A 26919-nucleotide genomic window follows, 5' to 3' on the forward strand; every position below is an offset into this window, starting at 1 on the left:
TTGGACAGTTCCTTCAAGTTGGACAAACATGTGTCCTCCGTAGTTAAATCGAGTTTCAATCAACTACGTCTAATCTCTAAGGCCAAGCCCTACATACCACGTAAGGACCTGGAGAAACTTATCCATGCCTTTGTTACATCGAGGTTAGATTATTGTAATTCCCTTTATACTGGTCTCCATTCTGCCCTTATTCATAAACTGCAGCTTGTTCAAAATGCGGCTGCGCGTCTCTTAACTGGAACTGGCAGGTTTGAGTCTATTACTCCAGTTCTTTCCGACCTGCACTGGCTCCCTATTAAATTTCGTATTGATTTTAAAATTTTATTGCTCACTTTTAAAATCATAAACAACACCGCGCCCAGCTATCTTACGGATCTCCTCAGTTTTTATATCCCTGGGAGAGCGCTTAGATCAGCAGGCCAAATGCTCCTGGTGCAACCGAGATCTCGGCTCAAGACCAGAGGTGGCCGCGCATTCGCCGCTGTCGCACCCTACCTCTGGAATAACCTCCCCCTAGCTATTCGGGCGTCTGATTCAATTCAATCTTTTAAATCTCGATTAAAAACTTATCTGTTTAGCCTTGCCTTCCCCAGCTCTTAGAGCCCACATCCTTAGTGTATTTGGAACTTATTTTTATTACTTGTTAATGATTATAATGTTTTAACCTTCAGCCTTTTGGGTTGTGTCTACTATGCCTGGTGTATTATTGGTTAGTTATGTCACCTGCCTGTTAGTATATTTTATGTGTATTTTGTATTTTATGCTTTATATTTGTATTTATTATTGCTCTTAACTCATTCTGTGAAGCACTTTGGCATGCCTGTGGTTTTTAAATGTGCTATATAAATAAAATTGTATTGTATTGTATTGTATTGAAGTAAAAAAACATAAATATATATTTATTTATATGAGACTGCAGCAATTATAATTTTGTGCTTTGTCCTCTAAAAAAACTAATCTGAAGTTTAACCTTATCTTGCCTTGTGCGTTACAAATACTTTTCAGCTCAAATAGCACATCGATTTATTCAGCCTCTCTTGTGCGTTTCTGTATTTTTGTGGTATGCACGAGATACCTCATGAATCAATGTAGCATTTGAGGTCAGACAGATGGGCTGGCTGGAGTTTCCCGGGGTAGTCCTTAGGTCATTTTATTTTGGAAAGCATCACCGTGTGGTGGTTGAAGCTGCTGTGGGACAGTCATCCATAAGGAACATTAGGTCAGAGATTTCTGCTCCCATGAACAAATGGGATTAAGCAGTGCTGTACCCAACTCTCAATGCATCCACTGTTTATCAAGATCCTATACTTACTACATGCTTTAAGAGAACGTGGGGCAAACTGGTCACTGGTTCTCCTCAGGGCTGTAGGGGGAAGAGAGACTTCCATTGCAGAATTAGCAAATTTCTTCCTCAACAAAAATCTTAATGAGCATTCAAAAGATGCAGATCCTTTATTTGAACCAGTTATTTATGGGTTTCTTAATGGGGAAAAATTAATTTATCGGATTCTCATAAAACTGAATTTCTGCTACTGTCAGTCTTCACCTCCTTCATTTCCTTTTACCAATTTTTACAACGTTTAACTATTATTAAAATAAAAGTTTTTGTGTTAGATGCTGGCTCTCGTATGTACATGATGATGATGATGATGAGTCACACTGCAGGAAGAGTGGAGGAGAATGAGTGGGTTTTTTGATGTTTGCAGGTTGCCTTCTGAAGGCTTGAGACCTGCTTGTGTACTCTGTAGCCCTGCACACCATAGACAGCATCACTGATGATACTGGAGTCAAAAATTAAATTTGTTCTTTTCTATCTATTTATTTCTTATTGAATTGGTCAATTATTTGTGCAGATGTGCTTGGTTAATGAATTTAAATGGTTCGCAGATAGTTAAGCTTTCTCTTGTGAGTTTTCTTTCAGATTAAATTCCAAGTTTTAGTATTTTTTCTTAAAAGCCTTAGACATACAAGTGATAAAATCTTAAAACCAACCCTACTTAAAACCTTTTTCACGTTTAAATCAAGAAATACTTGATAACATTAGTCATGGGTGCAGTGCAAAAGCCAAACCTTGTCCCAAGACACATTTACCACAAAGGTTAATGTTTTTTAATTCACTTTTTATGCCAGGTGTTAAAAAACTAAATAAGTTAGAGGTTTAAAGATTCCCACCTCTTTATCACAGTCATGACACTCTGCTGATCCAATCCACGGTAGCTGTGGGGCACTGGAGCCTATTCCTGCTGTCATAGTGTGAAAGGTGGGGTACACCCTGGACAACACGTAGACTGATAACTATTCATGCTCACATTCACACCTACGGCTAATTTAGGTTGGCTAATTAGCTTAACCCACTCACTTCTTTGGACTGCACCCAGAGAGAAACCACTGAAGCACGGAGAGAACACGCAGACTTCACACAGGAAGGCTCCAGCTGGTTGTATCCGTAACGCCGTGCTGCCCGTTCATCATACCGTCTCTGACAATGTAACCATTTACAACTGATGTGACTCAGTGAATAAATATCAACCAGTGACAGTGGTGAATGTCATCTCCTTTGAAAATAGGCTGATAATAGTCACCAATGACAATGTTTAGATAATATATCTGTGCATCACCAAGTGCAACATGAAGACCCAACTGAAAAATCTAACACCAAGAGATCAAAAGTGCTTCCTCTCAGCTGCGTAACCAAATACTTAAAACCGATTTAAAAAGATCATTTTTAAATTCTGACTCTGTTTAGTGCTTTGTGCTTTAACGACTTGACTTGAGTCTTTCTGTGACAGACCTGAACTGACTCTGACTTGTTTCAAATAACTTGAGCACACTCCGACTTAAAAGTTCTTGGATTTGTCTCCATTGACTTGTGGCATGACTTGAAACCTGCCCGTAAAGATGCAGAGTTTTTCATCCTGGCACTGAACAGTTGTTTAAATTTCTGGGAAAATGATTTCTTTTAATGCAAGTTTCTTCTTGACTTGCAGTCTCTGCTCGCATTTAGTAAGAGTGTGTTGTCAAAAAATAAATGCAAATTTGAGTTGAGTATATCTTGGCAGCTCCCTTGGTTATCATGCAGGAGTGGTCAGTCCTCTCTGTGAGCTCACTGTGCCCCCTTGTGGGTGGAGCCATCTGCCAGCAAACATCCGAGGGAGGCTGAATATACAGATGTGATGCATCATTATGGGATGACAGAGATGAATGATGAACGCTGGCACTGCCTGATGTCGCTTCATTGACAAACTGAGTCATGACTGCCCAGTCAGTGTAACGGCCTGAGTGTGTTATTTACTGCCGTTGCTGAGTCGTCGTCTTCTGGTGGCATTAACATTTCTAGGGTTGCAGCAACATTGTTTCCAGTTTCTAAACTGGGACAGTCAGAGGCATAAAGAGATTTCCTGGCTTTGAAAGAAGAGGGGATGATTAAAAATGCATGCGGGTGCTTTTTGTCATTACAGAGCCATCAGTGGTTGCAGGTTGACAATACAATTTCACATCATGGAAATGAATTAACCGGGGTTCATTCATTATGCATGCCCATTGGTTTCTTGTTCAGGATGGCCATTGTGTCATTTCTAAATAGATGAAAGCCAGGTAGGCTTGCAGATAACCTGCTAGTGTATTTCGGGATGTAGAACATTTGTTCTGCTGTCTGGCAGAAACCTTTCTGTTCTTATTTGTGTCTCTCGGGGTCGCGCCCTCGTCTACATTAGCGCTGGCTGTAAAAGGGAAAATTAGGACACTTGTTTCACAACGGTTTTAATAAGCTGCTGTGCTTTTTGACTTATAAATGTCAATTGATGATGCTGTAGCATTAACATTATGTTTAAAGGATTAAAAATCTAGGTCTTCCCCACCCCAAATGGCAGAAAACTGGTTGTGCAACAGCTGCATTGCAAAATGTAAGATGTATAAACTGGTTTATCGGCTTTTTAGCCTACTTTCCTTTTTTTTAAAAAATGTGCTGTAGTTAGAGATTTTAGAGGTTTTTATCTTCTGGCTTGTATTTCTGATAATCTAGCGCCTTTTTTTGGTTGGACAAATTTTCACTTTTAGTAGTTTTGTCAGGTGAGAACAAGGCGGATCAGCTCAATCTTGGTTTCTCCATCACCAGATATGCTGTCGTTATAACTCCTGTGGGGCTGGCAGAAGTGATTAAGTTTCACCTAAGCTCACTCTGTGTCAGAGCTGGCGGCTCACCATCACTGACAGTCATATTTATCGCCCCGCAACCTGCCTCCCTCCCGGCCCGGGATTCTATTGGCCACTTCCAGGCTTGGATCTATTCATCAGTGTCTTCTCCCTGCAGGAGAAGGCAACGTGAACAGAGTAAAAGCGACACCCTGGTTTTTATTATCGCGCTGCTTCACTGTCAGCGTCGAAGCTTCAGGCTCAGCTGCATCTCCGAAAGCTGAAGCCACGTTCTGTCACTTCGCCCACACCTCCACTGCCAATTTACATGATGAGGCGAGCTCTTGCGTATTTATTTATGCTGTCAGACATACAGTAACAGTGTAGTCTGTTTGTGACACTGTGACTCTTTCTTTTTGGTTTATTTAACACAATAATAACAGGCTGGCAAGATGCATCAAGGTCTGCTGATTAATAGCCATCTAATATTTGCTATGTCACATGCTGCGTTTCAGGGTTTTCTGATGTTGCAGAATTAAACAATCAGGAGATATTTTTGGTTTGTTTTGACATGACTCTGAAACCCAGATGATGATCAGTTTATGGTGAAGCTGTGACCAAAAAAACGTTTGGGGATTTTTGTTTTTTCTTTGTTGGGCAAAGACGAATATTCATATGCTGTAAACTGTACGGTTTTTAAATGTATTCCATTTTTTTTTACACTGTAATTTCAGCTCATCGTATTTCAACCTAATCCACTTGTTTTTCTAATTTTCTAAAAGTTGTTAAATCAGTTAAAATAGTGAAAAAAAAGGAAATAATGAGAGACAAATGTGGCTCTTGTCCATTTACCAGTACATCTTAAAGATTAAAGAAGTGCTGTCCAGTTTAAAAACATGCTTACTTGTACATGTGTATATACTGTACTGATTCATTTGCTTTTACCACTTCACCTTAAAGTAAAAATATATATTTTTTCCCATTCTCTGCAGGTGGTGCTCGTTTTTGCACTCAGCATCGGAGCCCTTGTGATATACTTCATAGATTCCTCTGAGTAAGTAATTAGCTTTAAACTTACTCTGTAATTTTTTCTTTCCCCCCTGTAGCTCACAGTTAAGCCTGTTTTGTGAGAGTTTAACTGATATGACTCACTTTAAGATCAGTAACCTCATAGCTAGACACAGTCTTCATGGAAATGTAACCTCATAGCAGCTCTACCAATCAGAGCATGTCTGAAGATGGATTAATGAAACTGATATCAGAAGTTTGTTCTTCAGTTTTGCTGTCCTTGGCCTCAAAACCTGTTTTCAGACATGAGCTCCGGGAAATTTTCAGGTCATCGTCTGAAGTCGTCTTGTTGCCAGCCTCATCCTTACTTCTGGAAGCACTCCTCGGTGTAGTGTGCAGAAGGCAGGACATGTAATGGTCACTCACCAGCTGTGAATTCACCTGAGAAATACCCGCGTCACTCGCATATGGGTACAAACTGGTGCTATCAGACATTATGTTGACTTTGGAGCAGGTTAATGACTGTTTAATGTCTGATCCAACTAGCTAATGGTGGAAAATTTGTAGGGGAGCGCAGTGCAATTAGAAAAAGTCAGTTAGGTTTGAATTAGCTTAATTCAGTTTACAAAGAACTGCAGTTCAGTTCAGGGAAATAAATATAAAGTGCAGTAATAACCCTGCTGTTATTTCTGTTATATTACAGTCGAAAATCTATTGTAGTTCTATTTGTAGTAGTGCAGACACATGAATGTGAAGTGCATGTAAGGTAGCCTTAATAACACTGAGTGCTTTGTCATGGTTATATGGCATTTAGAACACGGGCTTGCTATTTTTTGCTTGTTTGTTGTTTAATCCAATCATTTTCCAGGTAAACTGCTCCGGTCTTCCTTTGCGATCTCCGCTGACGACCAGCTAGAGCTCACAGATGAAATTTGCTTAATCTCTGTAATGAAAGGATCAGACTTTTAAAGAGGCAGGAAAGTCCAAAATTTCCTGTTCAAAACAATCTCCATCGGTAATCAGACTAGAGGAAGCGGAAGGCTCTTTAAGCTACATGTGAGGCAGTATACTGTTACTGTGGCCTCGTGGTGTTTGGACACAAAGTGTCATTAAGGAAGTGGGGTAAAACACGCCAGGATAAAAGCTTCTATCAAGCCCACAGTGAGTCTCCACTGGGAGTAATGTTAAAGCAGAGAAGGGAAAACGAGCTGTAAACTCATATAATCAGCCTCCTGCAGGCAAACGTTCAGCTTATTTGTTATTGCATAAGAAGACGTACAGCTGAGGGCTTGGCTTGCTCTGATGTGGTTTGCAAGCATGATCTCATTTCATTATCTGGACAAGCTCAGATAGAGTTACATCCTTACCGATGCCATCTGTGGCCTCCTGTTCTCAGAACTTGCCTGTAGTGTCTCCGAGTGCCTTTTCACCTGATGGAGGATGACGTTCAACCTCTCTCTCTTTAAACTCGTCATGCATAAGAAGAGGCATTGTTAAATGTAGAAGGACTGATGCCCTAGCACCTGCTCGCTGACTTATATCCATATTAGTCCAAATGAGGCTCTCTGCCTGAGTTTTCAGTCAGTATCATCCAGGTCTTTCTATTATTCAGACACTGTTTTTTCACTACTTGGAGCCAAAGAACAGCCAGTTAGCTGCTCTCTCACAAGTGGCAGCAGACTGTAACAGATATAGCCCTTCCTGTAATTAGTGCAAGCCTTGCCGAGGCTGTTATATGATGGACAGGCTGACCTAACTTAAAGTGACATGGAGAGAGATGTCAACATAGAAGACCCACTTATATTCAGAGAAGAGCTGTGAGCTGCACAGAGGAGGTTTCGGTCTGTACATGGAGCTCTAATTCATAAATCTTGAGTTTTGTCTTACTGTGGACGTCATGGTTCTATCTAACTGTCATTTATAAGTCTGGATCACCTGATCAGCTGGAGAGATGTCCCATACTAACAAACTATTACACATTTTAATTTTATCTTCTTAGTTTTAAATAGTTTGGTTGTTTATTTCAATAATGACTTTAAACACTCAAAAATTCTAGACTGCATATACATCTAACGAACTTAGACTGTATATAAAAGATGGACATAGCTATCATGCTGTCAAATCATATCCTGCTTTTCCTCCTTTTTGACTATATTTATAAAATGGAAAACCTTTTTTTATTCAGTTCACACCATAAACTCACCAATAAGCTCTTTGCTGATGAATTTATTAGAAAGAATGCAGATTTAAGTCCCAGTCACATAGCCCTAGAGACCAGTTGGCAACCACCTTGCAACCACTGTTCACTAGGGAAAAATGTGTGTTTCTCAAATAAAAGTTGCCAGTGGTTACCAGTGATGAAACTGAATTGCAGTCAAAGGATGCTGCAGCAAAAGCCTCCTCGTGATTGTTTATGGTATTGAGGTACTGACATCACACATAGTTTGCATAGAAGATGCAGACCTATCTGAAAACACTCTGCAACTAATCGCTAAGTTTTTGCAAAACCGTAAAAGTGCAACACAAACTGGAAACACAAAAACTTTGAAAATCAAAGTTGTGCTTTTGGAAACATGTTGTTTCAGTGGTACGGCACAACTTGTAGGTTTGTGTCGCAATTTTTCAAGCTTCACTAGAGTTAGTGGATAGTTAGTGAGTGTTTGCAGACAAGTGGACATCTTCTATGCAGACTATGGGAAACTATGCCAATCTGTTAGCAACCAAAGCAATCAGGAGGAGGTCTTTGGTGCATCACCATCTTAGACTGATTTTAACTAGCTCAACAACCTGTTGAGGAATACACATTTCCCTGTAGCACCCAGTGGATACTATGTGGTTGCTGACCGGGTGAGGCTTGTGTGACTGAGGCCTGTGCACCTGAACACTGACTTGGCTTTTTTAGACCTGGAATCGACGTCCATCTTTTATATACAGTACATGTGACAAACCAAAAACCAGAGTTACCTTTAACAGGCAGTAACTGATTTTTTTCACCACTTGTGAAGAGAACATTAACACTGACAAAAAGAAATTATGTTGGATTTGAAACAAGTTGTTATGTATACATCCAGAATCTCCTCTTAGCTCTATTTTGATCTCCAACTGATCTAATTATCTGTCATTTTGAGCTGGTAGAAACAATAAAAGTCTTCAATATTCTCAGAATTTGAATGAAAATATTCCTTTACTTTGCAAAATATATGCACATCCAGTATCATCAGACAGCATTAAGCCCCGTTACATGCGAGCTGGTCCATCTTGATTGATCTGAGCCTGAATTGAATGAAGGAGAAAGAGAGACCAGATCTGCTGTGGGCAGGGACTGTTTCATGATCCATAACACTCCTAGCCGTCTTCCAAACCAGGCCTGCTGGAACTCAATTATTTAGCTCTGCAGATCTGCCTGTGTGTGGTCTGTCATCCTGCAATGATGGGGATTTACTGGACCGATGTGTCATTACGGTGAACGAGGGCAGAACCATCCAGCATGGGCTATTCTTAGAAATGCCATGGAGAAGATGAGTTAGGATTTTATTTTTCACCACCTTCTCTGTAAATTTTGAATACATAAAAAGAGCAATGCAGACATCAAGTACTGTATTGTTGTACATTGAAGATGCAAACCATTCTAGGTTCACTAAGTCTTATTTTATTTTGAATCACTAAATATCTTAGAGTTGTTGAAGGTTGTAAAAAAAAATTCAGCATTAAAATTTAACAGAATTATAATGAAGTCTCTATATAGCTAACATTTAGAGAATAGATCCTTAGAGAATAGAACTGGGATGAAACCTGACGACGATCAGTCATCATCACATCAGTGATGCTAAAGCTAAAGATCAAATGGGAGTCACTGCTCTGTATCGGATTGGTTCAAAAAAATAATCACTTTGTGTACTCCACGGGGATAGTGTTTTATCACAGGGAGGCTATTAGAGGGTTTTTTCACGTAACAAAAGCAATTTGCTTTAATCCGAGTGGTATTAAACAGCACAGGGGAGAACTGCAGCTGCTGAGCAGTGTGCATTAGCGAAGCTTGTGTATTCAAGTGTAGGGGCCCTGCAGGTAAAGAGAGCCAACAAACTAAATCCATGAGAGATACCTGTTTGGAGCTAATGTGATTCAAAAGAACTCTGCGTGCAGTCTCTGCTTGCAGGAAAAACCCCCAAAAGTTTATCAGCCAATTTTGTGGATAAAATGAAAAATAATACAAAATCATAATAAAAAAGTTCTTCTAGCTTAGATAGACAAATATGATTTATATGATGAATGGTCTAAAAAAATCAAAAGTGTTCATCTGTGTCTAAAAGCAGCAAAACTGTCGTACATGAACTTGCTCTGGATTGACTAACCGATTCATTACTACAGTGCAGATTCTCACTTTAACCCAACTAACAGTCACTGTTTACATAAATTATCAGCTGTTCATTAAAACCATTGATTAATCAGTTAATGCTTTAACTGCTTACTGTTTCTCAGTCTTGTTCTATTTTAATTGTGCACTAAGCCTGTGTTTTCATTTTAGGTGTTAGTAATAATAATTAAGGCTTTTTTTTTTTTTTTTTACTTTCAGGTCATGAATATTGGTACGCAGTCATACTAACCTATTACATTTACATTTACTTGGTTAATTATTTCTCTTCATTTGAATTCTTTGTGCCAGATACAAGCTTTTTAAGGGTGAGACTTCACTACATTGCTAGCATTTGCTATGGCTGCTTGATTTCATTAAACAAAAAAAGAGACATGAACCCTGCATGCATTTAACCCTTAAACTACTGCTTTGGCTCTGCATTTCCATCACGTTTGATCTAATATTTATGCGAAATGTTTGCATATGAGATGGGAAATGCAAGACTCATGGGAAATATTGCTCTTAGAATTCAACATATTCTTCAGATACATTGTTTTGCAGTTATTTAAGGGTTAATCAGGTACAGCAACAAGTTATTGCTTGTGTGACAATAAATGCATGCCCTTTCTCAACAGAAAGAAAAACATTGAAAACACTATTGCACTTTTTTGAGCACTTATTTTTCTCTTCTTTTTGGAAATCTTAAAAATGCATTTTCAGGAAAAGAAGAATGCATCTTTTATGTTTTATTTTTCATGAAACATTTTGATTTCAAAGAAATGACCTTGTCTTTTCACACTCCATTGTCAGTACCTGCCTTTGGACATGAGCATCTTTTGTTTTTGTCTCTGTTTAACAGTCCCATCGAGTCCTGTCAGAACTTCTACAAAGACTTCACGTTGCAGATTGACATGGCATTCAACGTCTTCTTCTTGCTCTACTTTGGCCTCCGTGTAAGTAGAACTCAGAGTCCCCATCTCAGTTAACTCTTTCCCCCTTGGACGCCTACTAGATGTAGCCCTTGTTTCTCTTTTCCGAACTGAGCAGTTTGTGTCATGTTTGCTTCCAGAACAAACTGACTGTGCGTGCATCAGAAGTTAGTGAGGGTGATCTTTGCCTATACAGCTTAACTGGAGCTACCCTGGGAAAAACCCAGGAACCTATTCTAATGGTTGTCAAACCACATCTTTGCTGATATATATTAAGGTGTCAAAACTTGTCAATAAGGGTAAAGAAGAAGTCGTGATTACGTCCTTATTGGGGAAAGCGTTAAGGGAAGATTCATGAATTTTGTTTTCACTTGAAAGTACCAAATTTCTCTCTTTTTTACATTTTTACTCTACTCTTTGTATTCGCAGTTTATTGCTGCCAATGACAAGCTGTGGTTCTGGCTGGAGGTGAACTCTGTGGTGGACTTCTTCACCGTTCCTCCAGTGTTTGTGTCAGTGTACCTGAACAGGAGCTGGCTTGGTAAGAAGGCTCTCTTTACTGGCAGTGAATCAATGAGCATTTATTTACCAGCAGCCTGCAGTGCCCCCTGGTGGATTTAACAAGTCTAACAGCTGTCGTTTGCACACCAGTTAATCTCAGCACATCACTAAAGCTGCAAAGAGAGACATTCGTGCGCCCGTATTGTTAGCCATATAAGTTTGATGCTTTTGTCATGAAATTAACTTCAAGCTGACACGTTGCATGACGTGCATGAAGAATAAGATTCTCACTATCATGATGGAATTTGTGCATCATTTTCAAAAGCCACTCGAGTCCATGTCTTTGGCCCGGTCTTGTGGTTAGCGGGCTTTATACTGCAGTTGTCATTCACATACCCTTCACCTCTCCAGCAGAGCTCTCTACGGCACCGTTAATAACACTCAAATGAAATCACGGTGTGGCTGAAAAGTACACGAAAGGATAAAAAAGGTAATAGGCTTTGTTGGGGGCTCGAGCGCAAGAATACAAGTCAATCTGCTAAATGTCTGAAGCTCATCACTCGGAGAGGTCTGTGAGAAATTAGGGGATTAAGTTGAGTAGTTGAAGAACAAACCTTCCATATAACCAACACCAGCTATGCTTTCAGCACTGAAACACTCCTGCGCTCTTAAGTCAATAGAACAGCCTGATTACTACACTTGAATAATGTGCCTGTGCATTTTCACTGGGCAGATTTATTGTGACTTGCGGTGTCAAAACAGGCAACAGTAGAATGCATTAGTGCTGGTTGCTGCTGCCATCTGGTGGACACATGGGAGTATAGCTGGCTTGTCTTGGATTTCAGATTGTTATTTTGTTTATACATATTGTAGACTTACTTGGTAGTAGACTGTCTATAGTGTTATATATATTTACATATAGTTATTGTGTTATTCATCAATTCCTTAATAGTATTTGTACTTGTACTTGATGTCTGGTCCAATTTCTGTGTTTTTGTTGGATTATTTAATCTGCAAAATTTCACAATGTGTGCACACTGGTTGTTGTTTTGCTTTTGGCACTCAGTTAGCATTTATGGACCGTGGGTCAAAAGAGAAGAATATTTCTTTAGAGAAGATGTAAAAGTCATTCATCCACGTAGCAGAGCAGAATGACACCGTAGGAACACTTCTGTTCAGTTTCAGCGTTGGTTTTCCATCATCATAGCAGTCTAAGTCTTTCTAACACAACGAATATGTCTGCTTGTTGTCAAGAAACAGAACAGCCATCTCATAGTGATTAAATCACTATTATCCACATAATGTTAGAGTGATATTGTGGTTCGGACACACAGTTTGTTTCATGATCAGTCGATCGCTTCTAATATCTTTCATGTCATTGTGATATTTTTGAAAGACCTGTTTTGGCCAGCTGCCCCTCAAAAGCCCCACTGTATTCACTGTACAGTGCTATGAGTGAGACAAAATAGAGAGAAAGTCTTTATGTCTAAGAAGCTCAGATTAGCAAATGACTCAAATCATGGTCATAATATCAATATATATTTTGATACACCTCTAATAGTTTATATTATATGACAACATTTGTCTAGTCAGTACTCATATAGCCAACAGGAGCCTTCTGAGAATCTGCCTATGTACATAGGTTTGTTCGGTTATGGCTGCATTTGCTAAATTGTCAAACAGCGTGAGCAGCACTGAGATTCGGTTATTACTGTTAGCACCCCGTTGTTCCGCTGTTACTGTTTGTGTAGGTGTTGTTGCTTTTGTTGTTCGCTCAGCCCTGCGTGACTCATTTCACTGTATTTCATACAAGCCAAAACAGAGAGCTTCCTGTCACACATCAGGTGCATGGACAGGAGATAGAAGGATGTCTAGAGAATGAAATTACACATGCACAGGCTGTATGCTGGATATTATTTTTTAATATTGTACTCGTAGGCTACTGTCAAGGGTTTAGAAAAAAGACATTCGGGCATGGTTTGCAAATTAAAAGCAGAGCTGTAAATAATAAAATTGTTGGTAATTCATACTAAATTATTCCATTTACCTGCTTTAGTTTTGAGGGTGTCATCCTGCCCATGCTGGCTCACTGGGACACTTATAGAATAGAGTGGTCTATTTAATTTTACAGATTAAAAAAAATGATTTCTGCTGATCACTCCTAACTCCGAGCATAAAAGTGTATTGCAGTTTCTTGTGTGTATTTCTTTTCTTTCTTTCTTTTTCAATGGAAAGCATCTTAATCTCTTTCAGTATGGTCGGTGCAGTTGGTCATGGAGGATTTAGTGTGTGGCTAAACTGAGGTCAAACAAGTGATGAGGTCGCATCCGGCTCAGCTGCTGTCGAATCGCCTCTTCCCTTCGAAAGTCCAAATTTCACAGAGTGCTTGGCTGAACTGCCAATCTGCCAGTCCTGCTGTCTGAGCGCTTTGACACAAATACATCCAGTTTGCACCAATATTATCGCACAATAACAAGCTCATTGATGCATGACAGGCTTCGGGGTGCGAGCATGACACACATTTTGGATGTTGCGGAGAATATGCCTTCAGATATTTCACGCAGAAACAAACTCCAGCAGCTGAAAAGATAATAGTTTTTGGTTCTGGGTTTTTATGCTTCGTATGCAGTCACTGGACAGTTTATTAGGTACACCTTACTAGCACTGGGTTCGGCCCTGTTTTGCTTTGGAACTCCCTTAATTCTTTGTGGCATAGGTTGAACAAGCTGCTGGAAAGATTCCTTAGAGATTTTGTTCCATAGTGACATGGCAGCATCATGCAATTGCTGCAGATTTGTCAACTGCACATCAACAATCTCCTATACCACCACATAACAAAGGTGCTCTGTTGTTGTTTGAGATGATTTGAGCTTTGTGACACGGCATGTTATCCTGCTGGAAGCAGCCATGAGGATACGGTTACACTATGGTCATAAAGTAATGAATATCATCACCATCAATACTCAGGTGGGCCATGGCATTTAAATAATACTCAGTTGCTATTAAGGGGCCCATAGTATGTGAAGATAATATTCCCCACAATAACAACTTAGCTGAGGAGTGGAACCTGGTGTGGTCTTCTCCTGTGGGAGCCCATCTGCTTCAGAGTTTGTCCAGAGATGCTTTTCTGCATATCTTGGTCATTTTTTCACTTTGAAGCACTCTGCCATGTGATTAGCTAATCATATATTTGCATTGACAAGCAGCTGAACAGGTGTACTTAACAAAGTGGCTGGTGAGTGTAAATTGACATGCATCTTTGCTCATAGAAAAATGTCATATTTTGCATGTTTGGTTTACTGATCTGTGGTTCCAAGTGTTTTTGGCTTTTGGCGCCTTCACTCATGTCTCTTTGCAACACCTTGTGGAATGATATCATGAATTAGTAAGAAAAATGAAGTCCTGAAGATTATTTTTTACAGCTCTGTTATTCTTTTACGTACCTTTCTAACTGCACCGATGTGCACCAGTGTAACCGAATCTGAACTCTATTTAAATATTTGCGATAATATGTTAAATAAATATAGAGGACAAAGTGTCCAGATACATTTCAATTAATTACAGGAGCTGTAAAAAAGAAAAAACTCTTTATTTTTCACTCTTTTCTCAGTTAGTTCTCTTCAGATTACTCTCAATATCACTGCTCAGTCTTCTGAAATGCACTAAAAGGACGAATGAATGAACTTCAGTTCATGTATTTTCTCTGTACGGTGATTTTTTTTTTTGTATAACTACAATAACAGCTATTACATCAGCTGCGATTAATTTAGGGATTATTGTTGAAGCACTAAATCCATAGTAAAACACAACAGTGATTGCCAAAGCTTTTCATTTTTCCCTACACAGCTTTATTGTTCACATGACATCTTGTTTCCTGCTCTAAATGTGAGACTACAATACATGCTGTGCCTTTCCAAGATTAGAGAATGAAATTTGGTTTGTCAGCAGCAGTTGCAGTGTTATTGGGATGAGATGTAGGTTACATTGTGAAGCCAGCTGATGGACAGACTTGCTGTCTGGCCTCTTCCTTTCCCTGGATGATTCCTAAAGGAGCTTACACTCTAATATCCTGATGGGAAAAGGGTTTGCTTTAAGCTCGCCACGAGGATACTGTGAAGGTCCGAGGTAAATCAGATCAAAATGCTTCTTCGAAAAAAAGACCTGTTTTTGACGCCAGCCGGTCGGGTGCAAATATGAAACATGAAAGCACCTGGCTGTTTTTGTGGATTTTTTCTTTTTTTTATATTCTGGAGGAGATTTTTTATTTTTTTCTCATGTGAAATATTTGGTAAGGCAGACGAAGAACAGTGAAGACGTGGATGTGAAGTAGATTTCGGACTAAAGCTGAAGACTCTCACCCAATTTCTAGACATGATTCCTACTAAGATGTTAGTGTACAGGGGGCCTGATGGAGGCACACACTCCCAGAAGGTTTCTAGTCCAAGAAGACGGAAAAAATCCACCGGGGAGCTCTTCCAGAATGGCTACAGGGTGAGGATGGGCCACGGCCAGGTGATTGACAAAGAGGACCAGGACAGCATTTGCTACAGCTTCGGTGCATGCTTCCATGTAATCTCCTACTGGGGTAAGATCCTCAGGACGTGAGAGCGGAGGGGAATCTCTTTCTAAAGCCCTGTGCTGGATGCTGTGGGTCAGCTGGAGCACGTTCAGAATTTGCTCTGTGCTATGCTCTCCATCTGGCAAACACTCGCTTGGCAAGGCATAACACAGTTCCTATCATTTAAAAAAAAAAAAGAAAAAAAAATATGATTTATTTTTATTTTCTCTAACTGAATGATTGCCTGTAATGTCTTTGATTTGTGTCACTTGGCATTCACACAAATCCACTCCAGCAGGAGAATTTATCATCCCAATTAATGCACAGGGATACGGATTTAACTTGATTGCTCTCTCTTGGCTGAGGTGGCGTTTAATTTTTTATGCAGCTCAAACACTGTGAATGGTGCAGCTTTTTTTTTTTTTTTCTCAAAATGAGTGAGTTCTATGAATCATTTAGATTTCAAGCTCAGATATGAGGCGCCCTTTAGCAGGCTGTTTGCTGCAGTGCGGTGATGAAGCGTAGCGCAAATATTTGACTTTATCAGCTGTGATTTTGTAGCAGATCATATGAGCTTATCGACAGTAACGGCATTAAACACGCGATGACACGGTCGTCATTTAACCTATATGTGAATACAGCCAAGTGGTGATTATGAGCAGGAGCTCAGGCTGGCGTTTGTTGGTGTTCTGCCGTCCTTGGACTGTTGGCAGCGTGCACCGGCTCCATTTTTTTTCCACACAAATAAATACCCTCAAATTTAGGATTTGACGTCACATCTGTTTACTCATTCAATTTGGCATGGCAGCATCCACCTGTCTTTACTCTAATCCAGGTTTTCATCTCGTCCACGTTCAGTTTTATCCACTGGGAGTGACGCACGTATCAGGTAGATGCCGGTGCAGAGCGGGGCTCCTGAGATTAAAACACAGTGTTATGAGTTGATGAAGATCTGGGATGCTGAGCTTGTTTTGTGTTTTTTTTATTATGCTTTATTTCCCCCAAAATATTTCAAATATTTTCTTTTAATATCCTAAGTGCTTAGTACCTGTCGATCTGTTGGACTTTACTTTTTGTCAATATGAATCCAATGAAGCTTGTAAACATGGATGAAAGTATGAAAGGTATGGTGTTTTTAAATGACGATCAGATATCACGATGCCTGACTTGTTGCTAATCAGTGTTTTATGTTTATTTTCTCACAGGTTTGAGGTTTTTAAGGGCCTTAAGATTGATACAGTTCTCAGAAATTTTACAGTTTTTGAATATACTAAAGACAAGGTAAGTTTATTGATGCTTTTTTCTTCTTTTTTGTTCATACAGCTGACAGTTTGCATTTTTTCACCTGCCTTTTGCTTCACGTGAAGAAAGAATGTAGTTTTATTTTGACAGCAAAATAAACACAAGGTTTCATTTGGCGAACACTGACATCAAGTGTATTTCTCTGCACTGTGTTGTGCACACTGAACTATATCACTGCACTATATCATGCAGTCGTGAACAAAAGAGATTGCTGCTGTGCCCCTTCTGCTTAGAATTAAAGAGTTTTGCACAGATGTCACGTCAGAAAGAGCTTTGAGTATATCGACATGCTTTAGAATAATCCTCTCACTTGACAGAACAGACAAAGAAGTGGATAGAAGTCAAACAGGGACAGCACTGCAATAACATATACACTGCAATACTTAATAAATCCTGATTATAGTACGCATTAAAGATAACGGACTCTTTTATAATGCATTTGTTTACACTGACATTAGGCTTAACTTTCAGCTGTATATGATGAAAATATCTTGGAGCCTGCTTGGATTTTTTTTTGTAAAGCCATATGTAGCAAGAATAGCATGACTAACCACAACACAAGAAAAAGCTACAGTTTTAAGAGCTTAAATCTCTCACGTTGCATATTTTAATAGTTCAGGTTGAACCCTACTTCTGATTATGTTTGTAATGTGTTTTAAAGCATAGACTGAATTTTTGTGTGAGCTAGGGCTTCTAGTTTGGCTGTACGTACCTTCTTGTCCCGGTGTAACAGCTACAGTTAATACTTCATCTTCTGTTGTCTGGCTCTTTCTAACATAGCAACTCGATTAAGCTGGTGAACCTGTGTTCAATCTTCATAAGCACATGGCTAACTGCAGCAGGGTTCATTCATTTGGTAAGTTAGGTGAAAATGTGGTGGTGCTGTGTAGCAACCGGATGCCTATTATCAGTAATTATTTACTGCTTCATCAAAGAGCTGTGTGTTTCTGTGGTCGTTGTGTAAATTCTGACCTTTGTTCCAGGTGGAAAACTCAGGGGATCCTTGGGAAAACTTCCAAAATTCCCAGGCACTTTCCTACTGGGAATGTGTCTACTTACTCATGGTTACAATGTCCACTGTTGGCTATGGAGACGTGTATGCAAAAACCACCCTGGGCCGCCTGTTTATGGTCTTCTTCATCCTTGGTGGTTTGGTAAAAATCCCTCTCATTACTTATTCCCGCTTGAAATCCTCCATCACACAAATGCTCATCACACAAATGCTGGGACGCCCGCTTCACCTGTTGTTCACATTGAAGTGTATTTGTGGCTCACCACTTCACCACAGTATGTTGCATGTCATGTACTGTATGAGTTGTCCACAGTGTTGCAGCATTGATTCAGGTATAATGCTGAAGTTTTGATTTATATGACATGTAGAATATTTGAGAATTTTTGCATCTGTTATTAACTGTAAAGGTACTACGGTTTCAGGTGGCTCCACCCTCCTGCCTTCCCTCCCTCTTTCCAACAAACACAGTGAGATAGAGTTGATTTATGACAGCCCAGCTTTACATGGATGTAGCAACATTGCTGTCCTCTTCCTGCACAACTTTCAGAATAGTCTGGGAGAAAATATCCCGTCGGGGATTTAACACAGACCTGAATTACCTGATAAAGAAAATAGGCGATGACAATTTAGAGGGCACAGTTAACCGGATTATAAAGTATTATTCAGCGTGGACATACAGTACTTTAATATGATCAAATACCTGGATTTAACTGAGGTAAGATTGAGGTATATTAAAGCGACTTTTCAGTCATCTAAATCTGAAATGTTTTCATTTTGCTCAAAATTATGCAAAAAAACATAAAATATTGTTTCAACCTGAAAGAAAGTATGGTCTGATGACCAGTATAAACATAATAAAGACTAATAATAATCTACTGTTAAACTTAAAAGGCATGCTAAGGGGCTCATGTGACTATATAGCTTCACTGGTGAAGATTTTTTTCAAAATATTTCAGTTTTCATTCACCTGCACAGTGAAACAGACATCAAGCCAATTGCAGACCTTCAAAGGTTGCAATCAGGCCCACTTTTCCCTTCGATTTTGCATTTGTTTTGTACTGCAAGTCATTAAGAATGAGAGTGGTTATCTATACTGTTAGTTAAATTAGAGCCGGAGGTCTTAATCATCATCAGCTTTACAGCTTCTTAGCGACATAAACATTTTCCGTGGCGTTTCATACCCCATTTCTTTCATTTGGAGTAGTTATTTTATTAGAGCCCAACCCACTCATCGGCGGGCTGATATTAGGTATCTGCTTATCTATTGGTATCTGCATTTTTAATTGCCAGTGTATGAATGAATGAATAAAAAAAGAGGAATCATTTTATGAGTGTTGACATTGTGTAGTTTGCCCACTGGAGGTCACTGTGCAGCTTTATTTCTCTATTATTGTAGGGCAATACAATGAAAAGCAGAGGTGTAAATAATGACTTGAATGGTAATTAATTTGAAGGGTCAGAACAACAAAATACAAAATGTATTTTATGCTGATAGATTTTTTTAAGCTTGAAGTGGAAAGGCTGAGGTGTTTTGGCAAAAACAGTGTAAAAACAAAAACAAAATAGTCTTCTCGTTAACGCCCAATTAAGATTTTATTCTTAAGCTAATTTCTTGGATCTGTTGTAAGCTGGCACGTCTGCCTCCTCCACGCAGGAATATTCAGGTGGTTGGGCAGCGGCGTGCAGCCTTAAGTTGTTTGCCATCCATTGAGCTGTGCTACTGAAATCAACCCGACATGTGTGTTTGTTGGGCGAAACATGGCACATAAGGTTTTTTCTTAATTTTTCAAATTTTTATTTCTCTTCAACATATCGCTCATCTGCTTTCATTTTTCTCCTTTATCTTTCAGTATCTGAAAATATTAGCCTTTAAACTGGATTCCATTGTCATACTTTTTCTCTATTGTGGATGTAACTGTGACATAACTTCAGCTTACATTCACATGATTTTCTTCAGTCAATTTGAATAATTACACGTTTCTTTTTCTCTTTCACCGTTTTCCTGTTAACACATAAATATTAAAACTACTCCAGCGCGTAGAGTAGCGCTCCTCTTTCAGACTTCACAGATTTCTCTAAAGTTAAAATAGAGGACCTGCTCTTCTTTGCTTGTCTTTTTTTTAGTCTCTTCTTCTGTCTCCTATCTTCTCCTTAGGCCATGTTTGCAAGCTACGTCCCTGAAATCATAGAGTTAATAGGAAACCGCAAGAAATATGGTGGTTCCTATAGTGCGGTTAATGGGAGAAAGTAAGTATTCAAGGAGGCTCTACTGCCTCCGCCGCAGTAGAACCTTCTCTGCATGCCCTTTTCTTTTTCTTTTCCATGCATGTAGGCCATGTTTGCTCGCTACGTGCCAGAAATTGCTGCTCTCATCCTTAATCGGAAGAAATATGGAGGGAGTTATAACTCGACCAGAGGCAGAAAGTAAGTCAAACAAATAAATAAAATAGAAAACAAACAAACAGACAGACAAAACAGCAGATTTGTAATGGTGTGGTTTTGTGTGACTCAAGTGGCCCTCTCTTAAAGAGGTGACATACTTTGATATATGATTTGAATTGTCATGATCTCAATGAGCATTAAAGTCACACTGTGACTGAAGAACTTGGCCATGATAAATGTGTATTTATTTCTGCTGCTTTTAGATGTGTACAAGCTGTCATTGCTGGAGTTTTTTTTTTTTTTTTTTAAATAAATGAATGTCTGGTTTTACGCTGGAAAAAAATCTCCATTTAAGCAAGTGATTGTCTGTTACTGAGTCCTAAAAGTCATTTTCATAAAATAAGTGACCTGTTTTTTATTTACAGTTATTGTAAAAATAATGCCCTTTATCAGTTCTACATTTTTAAATACAGGCGATTAAAAAAAAGGTCCTAAAACTAAGTAAATTTATTACACCGTATCAAAAACTAAGCCAAGTTGCAGAAGCAGTGTGAGAAAAACTAAGTACACTTCAACAGCTTCCATTGGAATTACAAGGGTGCTGATGAACACAAGAACTTCATTAACGGTAAAAAGTGTGAGGACTATTATAAAAGCAGAAGTTTTGGCAGTTTGCTGGTCTGGCCCATTCAGGCGTGTGAAAACACAATGCCAAAAAAGCAAGAGATCAGCAATGAGAGAGAGAAGGAGTTGTTGGTGCCCAACAGTCTGGGGAGGGTTATAAAGCACCTGCAAACAATTTGAAGTCCATTATTCTTCAGTGAGGATGAAGGGAAAACATTCAAGACAGCTGCCAATCTTTGAAGGAGTGAACGTCCCAGCAAATTCACCCCCAAGTCACACTGTGCGATGCTCAAACTGCAAAAAACAAACAGAAGAGCTACTTCTCAGACTCTACAGGCCTTAGTTATAAGGTAAATGTTAAAGTTTGTGATAGTACTATTAGAAAAAGACTTGCATGGCTTCCCTTCCACAATGCATAGCACCACAACATAACTAAGTTGTACCAATTGTCCAGCAAAGGTGGTGGAGGAGTGATGATTTTAAGCATGTTTTGCTGCCACAGAACCTGGGCACATTGCAGCCTTTGAGTCAGCTATGAACTCCTGCATACCAAAATTATCTAGAATCAAATGTAAGGGTATCTGTCTGATAGCTAAAGCTTGGGCCTGTTTGAGTCATGATCCCAAGTACAGCATCAAATCTAAAAAATAAAAAAAAAAATGGCTGAAAAAGAAAAGAATCAAGGTGTTGCAATGGCCCAGGCAAAATCCAGACCTTAGCTTAATTTAAATACTATGGTGGGACCTTAATACTTATTGTGGTGCTGTACATAAATGTCTGAAAATCCTGATGACCTAAAGCAAGGTTGTAAAGAAAATTGGTCCAAAATTGCTCAACAACAATCTGAGAAACTGATGAAGTCATAAGGAAAACAGTTAGTTCACGTGCTAATAGGTGGTTCCACAAGCTGTTGGAGCATGAGGTGTACTTCTGCATCGTGGCTTAGTTTTTGTTAAATAAATAATGGCATGGTGTAATATGTCACTGTGTCATCCCAGGTTGTATTGGCCTAACTTTAAAACATGTTAAGGGCCAATTATTACTTTTGTTACGCCCTGATATGTAATTCTTTAGAATTGACAGAGGGTGTGCTGTCTTTTTGCCTTGACTGTATAATAAAATGACTTTATAATAATAATGATTTGGTAAAGATTGTTTTTAGAAAATATGACTTTAGGAACTCAAATAACAGCCACAAATATCTTGAAAAGGCAGATATTTTCCAGTGTAATCATATCGATGTACTGTTGTCATGCTTAATAGTGGCATTTGTAGGATTCTCTCACTGTGTTATAAACTGTGATTATCCTGTTGGAAATTGTTTCATGTTTCATATAGATATATATATATATATATGTATATTGAGGAGAGGCTGTGGAGACTCCATACCACTGATTCAAAAGGTGATGGAGCTTAGCGATCCCGTTTACGGATTAAAGTGTAAATTGCATCATCGTGGTTCAACAGAGTACAGCAGCAGCATAAAAAATGTAACAATGTAATGTTAATAAGTAGCAGTATCTATGTTAAATTCATCATAACTTCTGGTTACCCCTATAGTCAATTGAGCCAGTTTAATAATTGCTTATTCAAAGTCTTAATACATACTTATGTATTTAAAGTAAAATGCAATTGTGCAATGGGTTAAGACTCCGTTATTCATATACTTTCCTCCTAATTCTTGTCTGTCTTGTATTTAAACTCAAGCATCAACATTTTACATAGAAAAATTCCTGATTGTATAAAGACATTTATGTCACAGATTAACTTAATTATTGCTTTTTAACTTTTAGTTTATGTAAAAGAGGAAAGAATTAATTTTAAATACTATTTTATGTTAAGAAGTGAAAGACTGTAATGAAAATGGTTACTACCAGTTTTTGATACCTCAAACTGTCCATCTTTAATGGACAGCTGTAGCCAATCAGAAGATCATGTTATCCAGGGAAAGGTAAAAGAGTCATTAATAAATCACTATTTTCATCTATTTTCTAAGTTATGCTTTACTTTGATAGAGTAATGTTGCTTAACTAGATTGATATGACTAAAGGTTTTACTGGTATTGTTATGCACAGACTCTCCTCCCCAATACAAAGAGTTACTTACATTAGAGGTTGCTAAAGAACTAATATGGTTGCAATCCAGATAAAAGGAACGTTAAAATTTTTTTATTTCTAAACCAAACAGTGGGAACAATTTCCTTCTTTCCAGATGTCACAGTTTTGTCATGGTTGATCATTTTATTGTGAGAAAATCCTGGTTGTTTTTGATGTAATTAGGCTGCTTACTGTTAGTGTGTGTGCGCCATATGTGTGTTTGTTAATCAAGTGTTTCCATTAATTCTCTCTTTTTTTTAATTTTGTTCACCCATCCTCTCCTTCATCACTCAAACTCCAATTCATGTCAGACAAACAGTCTTAATAAGATAAAATGAGAAAAACAAATTACTTTGGAGCTGACTTAACACAATACAGAAAGACCAATATGGATGTCAAGGACACACAGTGAGAAATAATTATGATTTTTAAAAGTTCACAATCATTATATAATAACATACAGTAATAATATAATTTGGTTGAAGGACAGCCATTTAGGCATCAATGAGTAATTCTGAGAAAATCATATACTTTAGCTCACCTGCATTTTCAGCACTGAAGAAAATGCTAAAGTCATACATTTCGTCGTGTACCATTGCTTCATGCTTCATAGTGATTTTTCTTAAAATCAGTTTTTGTATGCCTGGAAACACTTTGATTGCCCTGCTTCACTTGTGATGTTTCCACGCTTTGCTTTTTCAACAGTCTTGGCCTTAATCTTCAGTCTGACCTACACCCTGAAGGCGAAATAAAATCTTGAGTTTAAAAGATATGCTTTGGCAGTTTGGGGAATACTCTTATTAGCTTTCTCGCCTCAAGTTAAAGGGGAACTCTTATGTTCGTTTCTTGTCCCATGTTTTTTATTATTGGACTTTTTGCATGATTCATAGTTGAAATTCTCATTGATGTGGCATTGGTCATTGGTGCAGCCCCTCAGTTGATCTGTTAACTAAAATAGACTGTTTTAGCTCTGTGTTCACAGCTAGAGCTTTGTGCCCAAGATGACCACATTAAGGATATCCCCTCTCAATGACTTCATGCAGAATGAGAAGTAAAAAAAACACTGTGTGAAATATTTGTAATAGTCTGAAAAACTGAGCTTTTGTGTCACATATTACACATATGCTGACCTTTGAAACGTTGCCCACCTTTATCATCAGCATCCAACTTTGCAACAATATGACAAATAACTAGGAAAAGCTTAATAAGTCTCCTTTAAATAAATAAAAACATATAGTGCTTTTGTTTTTTGTCTTAAATATGAAGCTTCCCAGGTTGCAAGAAGTATCTGGGCCTGTTCTGTGAGAGGTCAAGTAGTTTCTGGTGTGCATGAGGCACCCACTGCGTGGCACTCCAATTTTGCTAATATGATCTGGCCTTGAGTAAGCAGTAGGGCAACTCATTACTTTTTCCACTTTGGTCCTGTGTGGATGAGGAAATCCTCATCCAATATAAAGGCCATACACACTTTCAGTCTTATTGCACAGTGGTGTGGAGGGTCCACCACATTAAATGGAGTTCCAAAACAGCTAGCCTTACATGGTAGTGGGTTATAAAGCCTTCCAGCACTAAGTTTGAATTGATGCAGGTGCACCATGCTTCTTAAGCTGTAGCACCTGTTTGTGCTACAGAGAGGAAATGCCAAAAACAAAACATATTAGTTCCTGATGTTTATTTCAGGACTGCCTCAAGAATAAGGTAAACAAAATTGTTTTGGTAAATGGTAAATGGCCTGTATTTATATAGCGCTTTACTAGTCCCTAAGGACCCCAAAGCGCTTTACATATCCAGTCATCCACCCATTCACGCACACATTCACACACTGGTGATGGCAAGCTACGTTGTAGCCACAGCCACCCTGGGGCGCACTGACAGAGGCGAGGCTGCCGGACACTGGCGCCACCGGGCCCTCTGACCACCACCAGTAGGCAGCGGGTGAAGTGTCTTGCCCAAGGACACAACGACCGAGACTGTCCGAGCCGGGGATCGAACCGGCAACCTTCCAATTGCAAGGCGAACTCCCAACTCTTGAGCCACGATCGAGCAATTTCATAAACAAACTAAAAAATTTAAATACAAAGTATAAAGTATAAATTTATACTTAATAACAATAAATGTAAATGTTCTTCCATAGCCTGAAAACCAAGTTATACTTCTGAATTCATAGCCTGCACTTCTGCAGCATTTTTTATTGTTGCGCTATTGCTTATAATACCAACAAATATGAAATATGAATGAAGACAAGTGAGAGCATCTCGGAAAATGCATTATTGTCTGAGTGCAGTGGAGATGGAGCCGATGTGCTTTCCAGCAAGTGATACATGGAGGGCGTGGTGCAGTACATCAGTCCATCTGACAGCAGTATAAATCAGTGCAGACTGAGATCAGAAGTTCTTGTTTCCAATGGAGAAAGGTGAGGGCACCCCGAGGCTCACCGCTTCTGTTCTCCCCCTAATTAAGAGAGGTCGGATTCGAACTGAGCCAAGTAACCCGTGCTCTACTGAAAACCCCGAGCTCTTAGCCTTGCCCACAAAATTCTACATTTGAGCTTGTTTTTTGTTATTTTCTATTAAAACAAAAAATACTATTGTCTACCACCAAATAATAATACTGCTTATTGAATTAAAGAACACAAAATAAAGGCGTCAATTAACAGAATTAATTTTAAAAAATGATGTAATTGCAGCTCAAAAATACACAATGCCTTCTGAAAAACAACAAAACTCAAAGGTGCAAAAGAAACAAAAAACAAAACAAAACTACAGCCAATATGAAATTTTTTAATTAATACATTTTTAAGCAGTTTGAGATGTGCTGATGTCTTCAACTCAAGCTAGAGCCAGGGCTGCTGGTTTCCCCAGCTAAGGAGAAGGCAAGCAAATTGTATGATGGCATATTTCTTTTGATATGAAAGTAAATAAGCGTATTCTCCAAAATGCCAGACTACTCCTTCAACACCTTTTTAGCCATAAGAGCTAGCCTAAAGACAGGGAGATTCTGCTAGATGCCTCGGAGTTTGAAGTTTAAAATCGTGGTTTCTGGTAGCATGCTTTTGGTACGATTTGAAAGAAACCAGACTTGGTTTGGGAAGTTTTCTTAAACCAAGTATATTCTTCTTGTGTTTTTTTTTTTTATTTTATTTAAAATTGCAGTTTATAAATTGAGAAGAAAAAGTATCACATCATGCTTATTTTGCATTTATTACAATTTTTTAAAAACATTTTTCTTATTATTGTGGTGATTTTAAAAGCTCGATAAAATTGTTGGCATCATTGCTTTTTTGTTTCTTACAGGAAAGTATGTGTTTTTCTTTGAGTTACTTATTGTTACTCTAGATTATTAGAAAACAAGTGGGTTATAAATCAAAGTGATACTGATGCATATTTTGTACTTTAAGAACCACTGCAGTATTTCCAGCTGTGATTGTTCTTGCAAATTGGTGCAAAAGACAAAATAATTTACACAGAATAATTTAATTAATAAAGATATTTTAAGCACATATAAAAAAAAATCTCAACTGGGTTCTTTATATAAAGGGTTTATGATATGTAGGGATCGACATAGACTGTGCGCTCATTTCATAATCTTCATCTAAGTAAACTGATCCTTTATAATCTGATACTGAAATCCAGAGAGCTCTCTGGATTTCATCCCTCCTGTAACATAGTTTTTATCACAGATTCTAAATCACTGACCTAAATGTCCGTTACAGGCCTCTCATCTCACATTTACCTTTTGATTTCAGCTCAAAGATGAAGATGGAAAAGATGAAGGATGTGTGCTTTTGTTCTGAGTTTCATTATGGTTCTGCACTTCCTTTTTCTAGGCACATCGTGGTCTGTGGTCATATAACACTTGAAAGTGTATCCAACTTTCTAAAAGACTTCCTACACAAGGACAGGGATGATGTCAATGTAGAAATTGTTTTTCTCCATAAGTAAGTCCGAAACTTTGTGCAAATTTCATTGTTTAAGAGGAAAAAACTAAACTTTGGGAGATTAGAGAGTTCTCTGATTTAAGAG

The 26919-nt window shown here is 38.6% G+C and overlaps 1 protein-coding gene across 1 annotated transcript in view; it reads left to right on the top strand.

Moving 5' to 3' along the window:
* LOC116327464 (calcium-activated potassium channel subunit alpha-1-like) overlaps nucleotides 1-26919 on the top strand; it is a 100099-nt gene that overhangs the window by 37649 nt on the left and 35531 nt on the right. The window contains exons 4-11 of the mRNA XM_039616452.1: nucleotides 5124-5185; nucleotides 10353-10446; nucleotides 10852-10963; nucleotides 16687-16762; nucleotides 17564-17639; nucleotides 17767-17937; nucleotides 19951-20042; nucleotides 26724-26834. Of these exons, the coding sequence (XP_039472386.1) occupies nucleotides 5124-5185; nucleotides 10353-10446; nucleotides 10852-10963; nucleotides 16687-16762; nucleotides 17564-17639; nucleotides 17767-17937; nucleotides 19951-20042; nucleotides 26724-26834 (794 nt within the window). The remainder of the gene's footprint in view (nucleotides 1-5123; nucleotides 5186-10352; nucleotides 10447-10851; nucleotides 10964-16686; nucleotides 16763-17563; nucleotides 17640-17766; nucleotides 17938-19950; nucleotides 20043-26723; nucleotides 26835-26919) is intronic.

This window comes from Oreochromis aureus, linkage group 8 (genome assembly GCF_013358895.1).
Source record: "Oreochromis aureus strain Israel breed Guangdong linkage group 8, ZZ_aureus, whole genome shotgun sequence".
Classification (NCBI taxonomy): domain Eukaryota; kingdom Metazoa; phylum Chordata; class Actinopteri; order Cichliformes; family Cichlidae; genus Oreochromis; species Oreochromis aureus.